The sequence below is a fragment of the Diadema setosum genome, chromosome 9 (assembly GCF_964275005.1).
Source record: "Diadema setosum chromosome 9, eeDiaSeto1, whole genome shotgun sequence".
Taxonomy (NCBI): Eukaryota; Metazoa; Echinodermata; class Echinoidea; order Diadematoida; family Diadematidae; genus Diadema; species Diadema setosum.
In genome coordinates this window covers 21,043,335-21,060,516 of record NC_092693.1, presented here as the reverse complement: position 1 = coordinate 21,060,516, position 17,182 = coordinate 21,043,335, and the positions used below count along the sequence as shown (strand labels likewise).

The 17,182-nt window shown below is 39.5% G+C and overlaps 1 protein-coding gene across 1 annotated transcript in view; it reads right to left on the bottom strand.

Moving 5' to 3' along the window:
- Positions 1–5,746: 5,746 nt before the first annotated feature.
- LOC140233225 (lysosomal phospholipase A and acyltransferase-like) overlaps positions 5,747–17,182 on the bottom strand; it is a 25,199-nt gene continuing 13,763 nt past the window's right edge. The window contains exons 2-7 of the mRNA XM_072313339.1: positions 16,030–16,148; positions 14,681–14,779; positions 13,552–13,779; positions 10,679–10,924; positions 10,100–10,244; positions 5,747–6,563 (exon numbers count right to left, since the gene is read on the bottom strand). Of these exons, the coding sequence (XP_072169440.1) occupies positions 6,401–6,563; positions 10,100–10,244; positions 10,679–10,924; positions 13,552–13,779; positions 14,681–14,779; positions 16,030–16,148 (1,000 nt within the window). The 3' untranslated portion in view covers positions 5,747–6,400. The remainder of the gene's footprint in view (positions 6,564–10,099; positions 10,245–10,678; positions 10,925–13,551; positions 13,780–14,680; positions 14,780–16,029; positions 16,149–17,182) is intronic.

Here is a 17,182-nt window from a genome sequence, read left to right as displayed (position 1 = left end):
TCTTAAAATGGTATGGTCTGTACTATATCATAAGTGTTTTCTTGGTATCTCGCAAAAAGTTAAAAGCCCTATTCTCATCTCCACCACTACTGTACCATCCCTCTAAAGTCTACTTGAAGATGATAGCTGAGACCAAAAAGAAAAGAAAAAAGAAGAAGTTTTCAGAGTACCAAGATGCGTGAATCACAGAATGAATACTTCGTACACAATCCAGACCGAACCAAATGGATAATAGCAGACATAGCCAATTCTTCAGTAAGATAATTTGCCAAGCTCTTTCAAGGTCAGTAAAGTGCCTACATGAACCAATAGCCAATATCATAAAGCTTCGGGAATAGTGATGGTTCATTAAAAATTGCACAATGCCAAGCAGAAGAAGTATACTTGAAGCATTCTGTGTAACCATTCTTGTACCTATCTGCAAGGCTGGTGCTCAATTAGAATTCCAATATCACATCCAGCAATACTCACTCCCTAAACTCACCAACATCAGCCCCCCCCCCCCCCCCCATTTGCAAAAACAAAAACAAAAACACAACAACAACAAAATGATACAAAAAAATGGGACAATGAATAGAGCAAAGTCAAATCTCTTTACCTGTAGTAGAATTAATGCTTTGTCTGGTTCACCACAGATTGCAACAAGACTGAACTAAAATGAAACGTTGAAACCAAATAAAATGCTGAAAGAATGGACAAAAGGAGCAACTGTTGCTAAGAGACACTGCATATGTCCACTGATATTCACAAAATCAACAATATGGCATAATATTGCTTCATGATCCTGTAATGCAAATTTTATGCAATGTAAAATATCTCCAAGGTGGGAAATTGCCAACTTTACTTTTTGAGAAGGGATAATTCTTTTTCAATTCAGAAACAAAGTATACTTTAAGAAAGTATGGCACATACAATACAGGCTGTACATATTGTAGGTATCATGCACAACCTACTATAAACAACAGACATGATATTGACATGAAACATGCTTTTTAAACATGCTAACATTACAAAAAGACACACTTTTACATAACTTTTCTTTGCTCACACACCATAATGTACACACAAGCACAACCCAGAATATTCAGTATTCTATCTACAGGGGAAATCTGATACAACACAGAGGGTGCAACCACGCCATTTTCTTCCTATATGTAGCTCATATCTTGTATCATCAGTGGGCACAACTAAAGCACACTACACTATCGTATGCATGTGTGCATCACACATATATGTCTAGGACTACGCAGAGTGCTTTAGAGTACATTTTAAAGTAAATCTTTGTCAGTAACAAATTTAAAAAAAAAAAATCACTGACAAAATACCTTTTTACCCCACTTTATATTGTTGCTTCCTCATGAAGATGATGATCATATAGGGATCTTAAAATAGGTGTATAATGCATGTAATGCATACATTAAACAATTGTACATGACAAAGTGCTGGTCAATGCAACTGTGTGATTAGGCCCCGCAGAATTCAAAATTATTCCATGCCATGCATGGGAATAATCACTGTATAGAGATATCCATGGTCAGCTGTAGTATTGGGTCATACAATAACAATCCATGGTCAGCTGTAGTATTGGGTCATACAATAACAACTTCACACTATCAAAAGAATACAGTGGGTCCTGCCTAGATTTGCACCAGCAGCACAGTGTATGTGACACCAATAATCATGTGATCAAGGGATTAATCCTACAAGGGCCGGGGGGGGGGGGGGGGGGGGGGGGGATCCGCCGCCCCCCCTCGACGTTTTGCGCTATAATTCTGTAACGCGAGAAGGCCTCATCGCGAGGCTTCTTGACTTTCTTCGTTCAAGTCTCGCGCAACTTTTGAGACCAAATTTGCAACGTCCGCGCATACTTTTGCGAAGCCACGCCCATTTTTGTAACGGAATGTCGCTTCAAAACGGGCACAATTTTGTGATTTTGTGTTCATTTCCTATGGAAAACAGTGCTCTGTCATGAAAGGCATAAAAACCTGATTATTTTTACAATGAATCACTTTCATTGATTAATTTTGTGCTAATTATGGTAGAAAAGTGGTCAGTGACAATTTTCAGTGAAAAAACAAAGAAAAAACAAAAGTTGAAAAACAAAGAAATACATAAGAAATTCTGAAAACAATAAAATACATAAGAATTGAAATGAGTTTTGGAAGTTTTTGTGATGTACAATTGTTAAATATGCTAAAACAGATTAACAGATCAAAAATTAGACTCTCAATGCTTTTAATTAGGCTAAAATATCACCTTGAGCTTAATTTGCATAATTAATTAATTAAAATTAGAAATTGATTGTTTCAAAAAATCTTATGACACAATCTTGTAGATTTCATCGCGATCGCACCACCGATGGCCGAGATCTCAGGGGGGGGGGGGGGGGGCGGCAAAAAAGCCCGGCCCCTTTAGGGTTAATGTATTGAGCATGTGGGCTCTTGGATTGTTTTTACATTCACGTGGACTGTCAGACAATGGGCTACAATATTTACCTCCACCAAGGGAGGAGGTTACGTTTACGTTACTGTTGGTTTGTCAGTTAGTTAGTTAGTTAGTTTGTCTGTGTGCAAAATAACTCAAAAAGTAGTTAAAGGATTGGGATGAAACTTGCAGGAAAGGTTGAGAATGACACAAGTGCCAAACGATTAACTTTTGGAAGTGATCTGAGAATTTTGGGGGAATTTATGAAGGATTTTTGATATTTTGGCAGGTAGGGTCAATGAACTTGGGAGTTCAGGCTGCGTGTATTTGAGGTTTGCATGCGCGCACTAAAGTGTGTGCTCTAGTTTCTGCTAGGGCGAGGTACGCCATGCATCTGAGGGTTTATGCAGGGCTCGACACTAACGGTGGCCCGGTGGACCGGGGCCACCAAAATTGAAAGTCGGGCCACCAAATTTCAAAAAAGGGCAAATTTGGTGGCCTGCCTCGGGCCACCAAATTTTTTTGAAAAGTACGTCAATTGATTCGTAACTTTTTTGCGCCGGAAATTAGCAGTTTTATTTGTTTAAAGGATGGATGAAAAGGACTGAATGAGTGCCTGAGAGTGAGTGTTGCGAGTTTGTTGAGGTTTATTTATGAGTAGATGTATGTCCAACTTCCAATTCTTACTATGACTGGATAAAACTTAGATATTTGACTCATGAAGAAAAAAAAAAAACCAGGACTTTTAATGTTTTTTTATTGTTTTTTTTTTCGGGGCCACCAAATTTTTCTCTCGGGCCACCAAAAATTTGAAATTGAGGATTTTGGTGGCCCCATTGGGCCACCAAACAAAAAAGTTAGTGTCGAGCCCTGGTTTATGACGTAACAAAGGCTTCTATATTTGGAAATCGGGCAATTTTTCAGCATGTATACCTATGGGTGGAAATCACTGGGCACCGTTTCATCACAGTTTTCAGCACTGCAAGTTGTCAGTCTCTGACAATTACCATAGCAACAGTCAGTGACCAAAGCTTCTCAGCCAATCAAAACCAAGGATTTTACTGAAATTGTAAGAGACTGACAACTTGTCAGCACTGACTAAATTGATGAAACACCCCCCATATCTCTATGGAAGAGCCCACAGAGCTTTCCTCCAGTGGTGGAGAGGAGAAAAAAAAATCTCTTTGGGAAGAGCAAGATCATCGGTGGAGTGTAACTGCTTGGCAGAGGTCTGCGCTCTCAGAGTGCTTCTCTAGTTCTCACTGTAAAAGGTTTAATATGCTATGTATCTATTTGTTTGGACATTATGATGCAGCTTGTTATGTAGCACTTACATTATTACAGCTGATTTTGTTATGATAGAAGCATTTTTTACAGTCACTTGTACAGAAGAAAAATTGGCACAGTAGAAATGTGCACATTACTGAAAGCTGATATTTCATTTTATCAGAATTTTGTCATATCAAGTTTCCCCTGTATTAGCAACATTCTAAACAGGAAGCCGAATATCAATCAATAAAATTCCATCATATTTCTGCCCTACAACATCACAGAAATGAAAAATATTTGACCAATGAAGGCATTTCTAAAATATCAATGCCCATTTCCAATAAATACACTCCTTTCAGGTATTCTCTTACTGCAGTGACCAAGGGTAAGCACAGCACATCGGAAACAAAAAACAGAAACAAAAAAAGTGCAAGACTTCTTAATGCCACATCAAGCCCAGCACAATGTCAACCTGAGACAACCTTTGTGCAGGTCACAGAAATCCTGCCTAGAGGAAGAATATCTAAAACAGGAACATAAAACAGAAACCATGCATGTAATGAGGAAATACTTCACATCGTGGAAATTTTCTGGCATGAAATATACCAGTGCAAAAATTAAAAATCTGGAAATTATATCTTTTGTGAGCAAGGATCAATACAATTAGCTGTAACATGTCAAAAGGAAGCAATATTTTTAAGAAAGGAACATTCCGAACTCATTGGAGAACCAAAAAAAAAAAAGGGAATCTCACACAACTTTCCCTTTTGATGGTATGGTTATCTGAGATACAACTTGACGCGGTCAGAAACGAAACTTGCCTGGATCTGACTGAACAAAGAAAACATTAACTGTTGACTGGAAGACATTGTGTGTCATAAGGCAAATATCACATGATATACAGGGAAGTTTCCATTGGCACATGCCCAGTTCAAAGAGAGGACTTTGTTGCCAAAAAAGTCTTGAGCCTGAAGTGATGGAGAAAACTGTCATTTATTATATGGAATCATCTTCATGCTTTTCAAGTTTTCTCTACACTGTCAATTAATCTTATGAATTTTTGCTAATTACTTCCCTAATCTCCTTATTTACCTTTAATACAAAAACATAGCCTCCAACCCAAAGCATCTCTTAAAGGCGAGATTCTTCCGCCTGGACCCCTAGCAAACTGGAGACTCTGATTGCACAAAAATGTCCACGATATTATCTACACGTACTGCACATCAGGAGCGTGAAGTTCCTTTCCGCTGGGGTTTACAGCCTGCTTATTGGCCCTGGAAGCTCTTAGGCTATATAACATGCTCTCTGGTGCTACACTGTATAAGCTGTTATTTTCACAAGGGTTTAATTTTTGTGAATCACTGTTAGATGCAAATTTAACAACACACGGAAATATCCTTAACTGACAGGCATTAGTGTACTTAATAATATGATACCGTCAATGTCAAAATCTTGAAAACAACATCTCATAAGAACGTACATGACCTCCTCATTTGGGAAAATATCTGTATGAGAAAATGACAGCTTATACCGTAATATTCTCATATTTTTGAACACATATGACAAAAAATATAAAGACAGGTATTAAGAGAAAGCTGAATATCAAGTGGGAGACACAACGCTAGTGCGGGAAAAACTCAAGTGGTAGTTAGAGCAGAAGATTCTGTGGTCTACATGTGTACATGTAATAGCCTCAAAGTGGGAGGGTTGGAGTCTCTGCAAAAACTAGCCACAATGTATTTCAGTAATCCATGCATCATACATTCAAACTTTCCCTTCACCTTCATTTTGCATGACTTACTTGCATGTTACATGCCACCCTGTACCTTATTCACTTGCCACTTGTTCACTTTGACATAACTATTACACTGGTTCAATCCTTGTTGGCATCCTAGTTCAATTCACATATTTTTAAAAAATAACAGAACACACCAGGAAGCACTGCCATTATCACTGCACAAAAACTGAGTCATCTTGTTACATGAACATGCATTCACTTGATATGACAATTACTTTGTTATTCCACCCTCTCGATCCAGCATATTATACACAACCAAAGAATGCAGTCTAAAGCTCTAAAAAAGAAGGCAAACTAATAGTAAAAATATCTAAGATTGTCATGAACTCAGAGGCATAGGTTCTAAAATAAAACATGAGAAATCTGTAACCCTGAAGAAAAGCAGAATGTCTAAAATGCATATTATCAATATAAAATTGCATCTTTGCATGGTCTATTATGCAGCTGATTAACAGGCAAATAACACATTCTGCTGGGCCTTCTATTGACACACAATCATACACAAAACATGCCATAATCTTCAATGGAATGTCATAAAAAAGAAACTTTTGAGAACACTGCATTCATTCCATACGTAACAACTAAATACGGAAATCACGAGTTGCATTGACAACCTATTAACAACAACATCTTTGGCGTAGCAGTACCTTGGACATATCAAATGTGACAGGGAACCTCCCGAGCACGCAAGCTGAATTTCTGCATCGCGAAATGGCAAGGCCACACATCGTTGGAAGCCGGCAAATTGTGTAAATACAATGTTGAGCTGCATAAATAGATATCTCCCTTTCAGTGGTCTTCTCTCTGTGGAGTAATGACCTCCAGACTGGTTTGCAGAAGAGATATATTTCAGTGAGTCGCTTGAGAGGGGAGTGTTGGAATCCTCCACACGGACCATCATTTATCTCATCAGTGACGGGGATTCTTCCTCGGGTGGTGCCATATAAAGGGAGACAGGACTTCCCGGATGATGAACTTGAAGACGGACTGGTCCGTGAGGATGAGGGAGTGCTCGCCAATCGCGCCTTCGACTTCGTGCTCCCTCACCGGCTGGGGCTGCTCGCGTCTCCACCTGTGTGGCGGAAAACAAGATGGGCGTGAACCGAGGATAAAAGTGCTGGATGATTCACTTAAGTATACATTGGATCAGGGAGACTGGGACTTACATTGTAGTAAGAGCAGAGGATGAAAAGTTGGCAGAGGGATGGCAGATAATTATGAAAGCCACATGATTTCAGTAGAAGCTCATTGTCACATTGAAAATGCATTTCCAGTTTGTTTCATGTACATCACCTATCGGTCATTCAACTAGACAAACATGTTTACGCGTAGGGATGACGAGACAAAGAGTGCGAGTGAGTGAGCGAGAGAGAAAGCGAGAGTGAGAGAGAGAAAGTGCTAGGACAGGTGTAAATGTTTTACAAGTCGCGCCATCGATGACCGAGAGGAGTTCATTTATTTTTGCATGTCAATTAATGTAGAAAGAAAAGACAGGAAATAGCTCCAGTTCCGGGAGAGTGCGGTATAGGTGTTTTCGTTCAAGTCCTTTTAGTTGTATCAAATACTCCAAATGCCTCGAAAAGGAGTGTCGTAGTCGAGTAGCAATTTAACAGAAGAGTTGGATCTTTTCGGGGCAGACACCATTTTGTTTTCACCGAGAGAACATTGAGTTAGCTCCATAATGGCAGGAAACAAACCTGCCACACCCAGGCGCCAGTTGGCAAGATAATTTCGTGTCTAAGCCCAATTTCGTTTGCGGCCAGGAGCCGTCCGTCCACCTTACCGTCAGCCTGAATACTGGCTGAGTAGAGTTCAGATTTTGTTTGCTGCCAGAAGGCGTATTCCAACAGCCTTTGCAGCCTTCCAGTAGACAAGAAGAAGAGGCATTTTGGTTATATTACACCGGTCATTGGTAAGTTAAATTGCGATTTGATTTCTGCTTTGTCGTGTACAAGGATGTGAATGTGTTTCAGGGCACCACATATAGCCCCGGAGAACCCCGTGAATAAGTGATAAAGTATATTATAATGGTGTACAGTTTTTGAAAACGATGCGGTGATGTTTGATAAGCTATGCACTGTTATATTCCCAATGTCTGAAACATTTCATTATGTGAATTTTGTATGCAGTTCTCAAATTTTCACTGTGATGTCAGGATTTTAAGCTGATAATCTTTGTGTGTGTGTGGTTAGAACACACCCCATTGGTATATGTTGCATTTAAATAATTTTTGTAGATGGCGCCAAGGCCGAGGTCAAGTTTACTCCCAGGCAGACGCATTCCCAGCCGAGTGACTGTGTCCGCCCCTCGCTAGGGAGAAACTTGGACGCCAGTGAATACGGAACGCGGGTCCTCGCGACACTTTGGAGCTAAAATAGCAACCTCGCATACAAGGACGCTCCACCCACGAATCAGTTATGTTCTGGAAGCGAATAGCTTGACAATTAAGGTGACTCTGTGGACAACGCAGGTGAGCGATGAACCTGGCGGGTGCATGACACCCTGTAGACATGATTGGTTATGATGTGGAAGTGTCGCTGAAGTAGAGAGATGAAGTTCATGTTAAATTGGTAAAAAGATGAAAATAATGTGCACATAATTCGAAGATTGGTATTTATATACTCCAGGATAATTGCGGGTTAGCACAGAACCCGGATGTAAACGGAAGCAGTGTAATTGGAGCTAAGTGTTCTAACCGCGGTAAACCGTCGTGCGTGCAGGCTGGTCATCTCAGGATCAGCACTACGGTGGTGTGAACCAAATAGTGTTGCGCTTGATAGCAGATAGTGGTATTGTCAGGGACAACGAATTGATAGTGAAGCTGTTATAAGTATTCTGAACAAGTGTCAAGCCAAAATCACAAGTGGAACCGGACCAAGGCAGGGTCCCGTTTACATGGTTGTTGAATATAAGAGTATTGTAATTTAATTTATCTCACTCAGAATTTTGATTTTGCATTTTATGTTGGTCACAACTCCTCGATTTCAGTCCTGTAAATATTCCACAAATGCTTATATTAAATTGTACATTAAAGTGAATGGCACGAGTGTGATTGCGTATTATTTAAGTCCGCCCATGTGACACTCATCCATATTGGTATCTCACTTGAAATTAGTGTTCAACTTTTGATCTCAATACACCACTATTTACCTCCCAAACAGTCGGCTGTCAATGCAACAGCCTTCACAGAGGCCTGACTTGTTTTCACCTTTGATCGAGTGATGGTCGATACATGGGTCAGACTGCCCATTCTCTCTCAAAAAAAAATGGGGGCACTATAAACTTTTGACACTCTGTGACCCACTTATTGACTGTCACATGATCAAAGTGAAGACGGGTCAGTCTGCTGGTGCAGGCTGTAGCAGTGACGGCTGAAAATTCCGGAGGCAAAGAGTGTGTATTGAGATCTCAAGTTTAACACCAATTTTAAAAGCCAAATGATGTTATCTTATCCAGATATATACATGTGACATCATCATGGATGTCATGTCTCAATGTATATTAAGATGTGTGAACATTCCAGTCTTTAATCATATATACGAAGAGAAAACAGCCACAATAACATGATGATCAACAGGAATTCATGTGCCAAGTATCTTGTGTATCTTGTAATGTGCCATGTTTTATTAGAATGTCTCCCCTGCTTGACGACATGCCAAGTCTGTACATGAGCAATATTGTTGCAAAGCATCAGTGGTGCAATGACAGCAATCGATAATGATAGAGGACACTTTTTCTAACCAGGAAGTGTCAGGCTTCTAATTTGTAGGCTCTTTGATGCTCCATATTAAGAGGAGTGGTACTTGGTTGCGATTATTTGCAGTATTCTTCCATGGGTGGATCATTTTGGGGGCATTTCTCTTGAAGGAGTGTTTTTGTGTGAAATAGCAAACGATACCAAACTGATGCAATGATTCATCATGCTTCAACTTCATAAATCAAAGGAATACATTTTTATTTCCCATCAATTTCTGAAATATCATCAGAATTTGATGATCTTACTCCAGTGGAAGTTAGTGGAAGCAGCACGTAATATTAGTTACCCTCTCGATTGTTCACAAAATACAGGCAAATACCAACAGTCTGGTGCCATATTCCAAGAGGCCGGGACCGAATGGAATATGACACCAGACCGTACAGCAAAAAGATTTCAAAGACAAGACAAAGACCATCAGGGAACGCATTCAGCAAAATTACAAACTTCCAAACATTTGAAAATCAGAAATCAGAAAATTTTTTGAGAGGGAAAAAATATGCACGAAGTCCCTTTGGCCAGGGTCCAGGACTCGCTTTCAGAGCACTTGAAGGTCTGGGGTTCCAGATGCTCTGTGATGCAATCTCAGCCTTATTTTAGAGACCATTTTCCCTAAAATAGAAAACTTATGAATGGGTGATATTCACACAAGGCTCCATCTGGATAAGACAGATAACAGTCTTCAAATTGGTTAATATTTACGATACACAAATCGACTGTTCAAAAAAAAAAAAAAAAAAAAAAAAAAAAACTGATCATGTCAATTTTCCAAAAAACAGAACATTTTTTCATGGTCCCAAAGCCTCAGTTTTCCTCAGAATGGTTGTTAAGTACAAAATTAACTCTTCACTCACTTCCTGTATGCTCGCAAGCTGCGTAGATTGACGGTGCCATCTCCGAGACCCATCGTTATCTTTGGCTGAGAGTTGGGGAAGTCGGTGTACGTGTAGGAATCTTCCGTTTCAACTTGTGTGCCATAGACGGGAAACACAGGCACATCTGCAAAAACATCAGGAGAAACAATACTCAAATTCATAATTCAAATTAATTCTTAAACATTGCTCTGGCAAACATAAACTACACACACACACTCACAAGCACACAAACAAACAAAGACAACAAAACCCACATAGGATGAAAAATCATGAAATGCAGTATATCTGTGAAGTTCTTTTGATAAGAATTTACAACGCTAAATATCTTCAATGTCAGTTTGCAATCTTGGCACTGCCAACAATAAATTCTATATTGCATATCATGAGTGCAATGTGAAAGCGGTATATAGAACATGTGAGGATTACTACTTCATATCCAAGCTGACAAAGTCTCATATCCAAAACTCATGAAAATACGGTTATTTTACCTGGGCAAGACTTAACCCCTGCCAGTACTGAGCTTTCTATAACTCCCTTACAAGGTTGGCACAGCCTTACGTGGTGCCTTGATATCCTGGACCAGTCCCTTCGTGTCATTGAGCAGGTACAGTCCCGTAGGGTAGTCCAGGTCCTTCAGGAGCCGAGTGTAATTCCTGGTGGTGTAGTTGGCATCGGGCGTGCTGATGATGACCTCCTCCGGTGTCCAGTAGTCCACATTGGGCAGGAGCAAGTAGGTGCTGGGGTAGGTTCGCTGCGCCAGGCGTGCAGTCAAGGAAGGTATGACATACTCGTTGAAGTTGTCCCCTGCAGGATGACCAACATGGCGTGATTGGCAATCACTACTTAGTACTGCAGATAGGACTTACAGATATATGATTACATAAATGGTATCCCGGGGTACTAAATAAAAATCTGCCATTTTGTTGAATCATTTATTTTTTTTTTTAAAGGTTGTACCCTGGGTTGCCAAAAAATGGAAATTATTTTGGTGCTGGAGCTAGCGCGCGCTAGCCACTGCACTGCACTGCACTGAAGCACACACTATTGCTAGCACAGCGTACCATGCATGCATAGTACAACGTATAACATGCAGTGGCATGGGAATGACTGTGTTCATGCACACACAGTGCATGCATTTCTCTGCGGCTGGCCTCAAGTGGACGTGAGGTGGCGCTACACAACGTGGTACCCCGGGGTAACGCGTGATGCATCATATTATGTACGTTTACCTCTACTCACAGCTGCCCTACCTGTTATATGGCTGGTCTTCTTAAAGTGAATAATACTAAATGGTGAATTCAGTTATTGAAATTGAAATGGACATTGGAGAAAGGCAGGAACTTATCTTGAGCAAAAGTTGTGCAGACTAGGAAATATAAAAGTTGAGTCAGTATTACAGCATGAGCGAAGAAAGCAATATTGTAAACTGCATGTGAATGTAAACGTTCATATGAATGTTTACAAATAAACATTTTCTCACAAGAAAATGTACCTCAGAGAAAATTTCATATTCAAGTGGACAGCCTATGATTTTCACTGATTGAGCACATATATGCTTCCATTCATATTCTAAAACCCCAAAATTTCATTAGATCTAGGTCACTGTACACACATTGGCCCGAATTCACGAAGGTGGTACAAATGAAACCATGGTTTAAACCATGGACAAACTAGAAATGTCGCTTTGGCGACTGGTATGCCTCCGCCATAATGCATGATTTTCCCAATAGGTCTAGATAGTACATGTGGACAATGTGTGATTACATTTTCACAAAATTGGCAAAATATTGAAATGACAAGTTTGTCACAAATGTGTTGAATGTTCACCTTCCTTGACCTAGGTTTAATTGGATGAATAGGAGAGCATGTATCTAGGGATTTAAGGACTTTAACTCGACTTTGACCCATTCATACATTTAGGCATTGAGTAATTTTCAAGGTACAGGTGTGGAGAAAAAGTGCAATTTCTGAATTGAATAGTAAATTGTTACCATTTTCATCTGGCCCTTGACCCTAAAATTCATAAGATAATCACTTTCAGGTAGAACATGCATAATATGTACTAAGTTTCAAGATAACTTGAGCCACTTCCGAGATATGGAGGAAAAAGTTAGTTCAGCACTTTCACTTGATCTTTGACCTTTTGACCTTTGAGGCAAAAAAAGAAGAAAAAAAAAAAACTTTCCAGAGAATTTCTATTAGGTTACACATGTATGCATACACCAAGTGTAAAAAAAAAATAACCCTGCTGGCATTGCATGATAGGAGGGAAATAGTAAAATTTTGAAGTGTTGCACTTGACCTTTGACCCCTGACCTTTGACCCCATGAACCCTACATTCTCTAGATAATCACTTCCAGTCAGTATTTGTATGTATATACTATGTTCCATGAAGATACCTTGAACAATTTTCCAAGGTATGGAGAAAAAAAAAGTTTTAATATTTTTACTTGACCTTTTGACCTTTGACCTTTGACCTCATGACCCAAACTTTCACTAGAGAATCTTAATTGGGTAATACATGTATACACTAAGTTTCAAGAAAATATCTTCAGGCATTCAATAGATATGGTGGAAATAGTGAAATTTTATGTATTTGACCCTGACCTTTTGACCTTTGACCTTTGACCTCATGACCCAAACTTTCACCAGAGAATCTTAATTGGGTAATACATGTATACATTAAGTTTCAAGAAAAATATCTTCAGGCATTCAATAGATATGGTGGAAATAGTGAAATTTTATGTATTTGACCTTGACCTTTTGACCTTTGACCTTGAGCATGTGCACCCAAAAGTTGATAGGCACAACTTCACCCCCTAATACACATACATGCCAAGTTTCATTACGATACCTCAAGGGGTTTTGATAGTTACCTTGTCCACAAAATTCATTACGGACGGACGGACGGAAGGACGGACGGACGGACAACCCGAAAACATAATGCCTCCGGCACCACTTCGTGGCGGAGGCATAAAAACATGGAGCGCCAAGTGTCGTACGGAATATTTTGTTGTGAAATTGGTCATTTCGTCAACAAAATGACTGTTTCATTAACGAAATTATCATTTAGTGGACAAAATCTTCATTTAGTTACAAAATGTTGTCATTGCGTTACAAAATAATCATTTCATGGACAAAATGATTGATTTCGTAACGAAATATTCCATGCAACACTTGGCGCTCCATGGTTTTTGTCCATGGTTTAGACCATGGTTTCATTTGTACCACCTTCGTGAATTCGGGCCATTTTGTTCATAGAAATCAAAATGATGCACTGAGTAATTTTGATCAATGTATGACTCCAGGTAGTAATTACAAACAATGGCTTGAATGTATACCTAAAGGTTTGCTGCCTGAACACCAGCAAAAAGAAGAAAGGTTTACAAACTCGTCATCAGTGCAGTACATCTTTCAGAAATGGTCTTTACCTGAGGTCAACACCCTCATGACTTTCGTGGTCCCTGCGTAGGGGCCCGAGATGGGTACCCAGGCCTGGATGTAGCGATTCTTCCAGGACTCGGGCTGCTGGTTGAGGAAGTAGAGAGTGTAGAGGCACCCCAAGCTGTGTGAGATCAGGACGACGGGCTGCTTGCCGTTCACTTCGTACGTCTCCTCGATCAGCTGCTGCAGCTTCCAGAAGTACGTGGCTCCCTCGTCTTTCCAAAGAAGACAAGATTGGGAGTCAGTTTGATGTTGGTTAAATGCTATACTCGTCACGTGAAAAATATTAGTTTTCTACAGAGCACATGATACACGCATCAGATCTTACAAATTCTGGCATTATAGGTTCAAAGTACAGAGGAAGTAGCAAAGGTCACTGACCTGTCAGAGCTCCACTCTCTTTTGGTATCACTCATCATTCATACACAGGCAAGCCAGATAGCGAGATGGCCCAGCTCTGATAGATCTCAGTTGGAGTTGACCATTGCCGATGAGCATACAACTGTACACTTTAATGCACATTTTTTGCTGACTGGTGCTATTCGTAATTTTCAAAATGTAACCCCAGTGGGCAGCAAATGAATCGGGTCTCCCACAAATCCCCACACTCCGGGTCCTTGTGCGGTACAACGAGACCAACATCGTAATAATACAGTAATGACGCAACTCTCCCGTATATACCAGAAGGAGAAACAAATACTGGTACTCTAAAAGAGGAAATTTTCGCGGTGTTGAAATTTTTGCACGTTTCGTGCAACCAGAAACTAGCGTGAAAATAAAAGCATGCGAATATTTTTGCTGCCCGCATACTGTATGTTCCAGTAGTTGACGTATTGATTCCGCGGAATTAAAAAACACACGAAACTCTTCTTGCCCGGCCAGACGCGAAAAATTAGTCGCACAAAAATATCCACTTTCACAGTACCAAATACCCAGTAAAAATGATGGACAAAGTGATGTCCGAGGTGTTTAACAGGTGTCAAATAACGCTATCAATGGTTGAATCAAATGATGTGAATATGTAGCAATTGTCTGAACACTTAAAAATACTAATAGTGAAGAAATAGTTAGCTATTAAAGGACACTGTATTCCAGAAAAACTGTACGCAAACTTACTCGGTGCTTTGCGAAAGTCATAGGGAGCAGCTTTAATGTTGACCCCTCTCTCATAGCCAAAATCGACGAGCGCATCAACCAGGTGGACAAAGTAGGAGCCTGCAGAGCCAATGAAAAGAGTCATTAGAACCATGAAATAAAAGTCATGCAAATATTTTCCACAGAGATTTACCACGCAATAGTGTTACATCATTAACCTTATTCTAACTGGAGGGGGGTCAAATTGACCCCCCTCGACATTTCGCGCCGCCATTCCGCAACGCCCAAAGATTTTGCCGCGTCGTTTCATGACTTCTTTTCCCTGAAGTCCCCCGCATATTTTGAGACCAAATTTGTGACGACCGGGTACACCGTTCTGAAGTTACGTTATGTTTTGCATATGCATGTCTACTCTAAAACAGCTCAAATTCATATCGTGTGCAAATCCAATGCAAATTGTATTCTTTTGTTTAAACTGACATACATTTGATTATTTCAACTTTAAATCATTGAAATTAATAAATTCTTATGTAGATGAGCTTGAAAGAGTGCCTGCAACAAATTTTGGAAAAAAAGACAACAAGAGGTCGAAAAAACAATAAAATACATAATTAACAAAACAATAAAAACCTAAAGATATTGATTTTGATGTGTTATTTTTTTACAAGAAAATTGTTTAATGTGTCTTGAGGAATTCTGACACAAAAAAATTAGCAATCTTTCAGTCTTTTTAATAGAGTTACAGGTGAAAATATGATTTCATGCATAAATTTGCATAAATAATTTACTAAAAATAGAAAATCAATATTTTTGTAATGCATGACCATGTAATCTTGTAGTTGGTATCCGGCTCTATCTTCAGGCAAAATTTTGCGGCAATCGCGCCATCAGCGGCCGAGATCTGAAGGGGGGTCAATTTGACCCCCCCCCAGTAAAAACTTGGTCTCAAATAACCCAGTTAAAATAGGGTTAAGCATCAATAACAATATGAGAAAGTGGTATTTCTGACAAGTCAATGGTATCTATACAAAAGAGGGGACCAACGTTTTAATAAGATCTCTTTGTTTTGGACATCTCAGCCCTTTCAAAACCAATTTTCATCAAATAAACTTTGAATTCCTCTTATGATTGTATGCTCTTTTTTATTCTATAAGTGGTTTCTAATCATTGCACAGAAAAAACTTGGAAATCTGAAGTCCCTCTCAACCAAAACTATACGATTTCTTTAAGCTGTCTGCTACAAACATGAATTAAATTGAAAGGACTAAGTTTGCATTATCAAAGCACACATACTTATAAGAGCATATCATACATCTATCCAAGGTCAATGAGGTACAAGTACCTCCTTGATCTATCCAAGCATACATTACCATAGGATACTTTGCTTGGGTCCAGCCATTCCACTGTACTGGTGTTTCCAAAGCCTGGCACAATGACATCAACTCCCTGTGTGTCTAGACTCGTTCGAGTGTCTGGATCATAGACTAATCTGTTTGTGTTTGTTGTTGTTTTTTTTTGGGGGGGGGGGGTGGAGGGTTAAGTGAAAGAAACAAGAAAATGCTTGAAATAATAGTATAGGAGGAACTAAAATCATCACAGCACTAAATATTTGCTGATCTAAATCAGCAACAGGAAGATTACGTCACATTGCAATTTAGGAAAACCAACGCCACATCTTAAAAAGGACTGATCCAAAATATAATGTAAGTGATGAATGATACGGCTAGGAGTGAGTTTGCAGTTACCAATCTCAGGGCTTAACACTACCTATTTTTTTTTTGGCGGTCGTTCAGACCACTAACAACTTTAAAGGACAAGTTCACCTGCATTAACATAAGGATTAAGAGAATGCAGCAATATTAGTAGAACACATCAGTGAAAGTTTGAGGAAAATTGGACAATCGACGCAAAAGTTATGCATTTTATAACTTTTGTGTTGGAACCGCTGGATGAGGAGACTACTAAGGCTCGTGATGTCATATGAGTACAACAGTATAAAGAAAATGTAAAGAAAATTCAACATATTTTCACTTTTTTTCGCATAATATAAGAGCACTTGACTTGCTTCTTTCTAAAGGCAATGGGAATAATATACCCATACATATGTCAGTAACGAGTCAAGTGAATGGGTACTTTTTTCAAAAGATGAAATTTTGTGAAATTCTCTTTATATTTTCCTTATATTGTTGTACGTATGTGACATCATACACTGCAGTAGTCTTCTCATCCAGCGGTGACTGCACAAAAACTTCAAAAATTCATAACTTTTGAACGGATTGTCTGATTTTCCTCAAACTTTCAATGATGTGTTCTACTAATATTGCTACATTCTCCCAATCCTTATGTTAATGAAGGTGAACTTGTCCTTTAAATCTGAAATTTGGCAGCTGGAAAAGATATGTAGTGGTCCGAAAATAAAAAAACTGACTTTATACAGGACTCATTATATACCCATAAACAATGGGCTTACACCAAATTGGGGGGGGGGGGGGGGGGGGGGGGGGGGGGGGGGGGGGGGGGGGG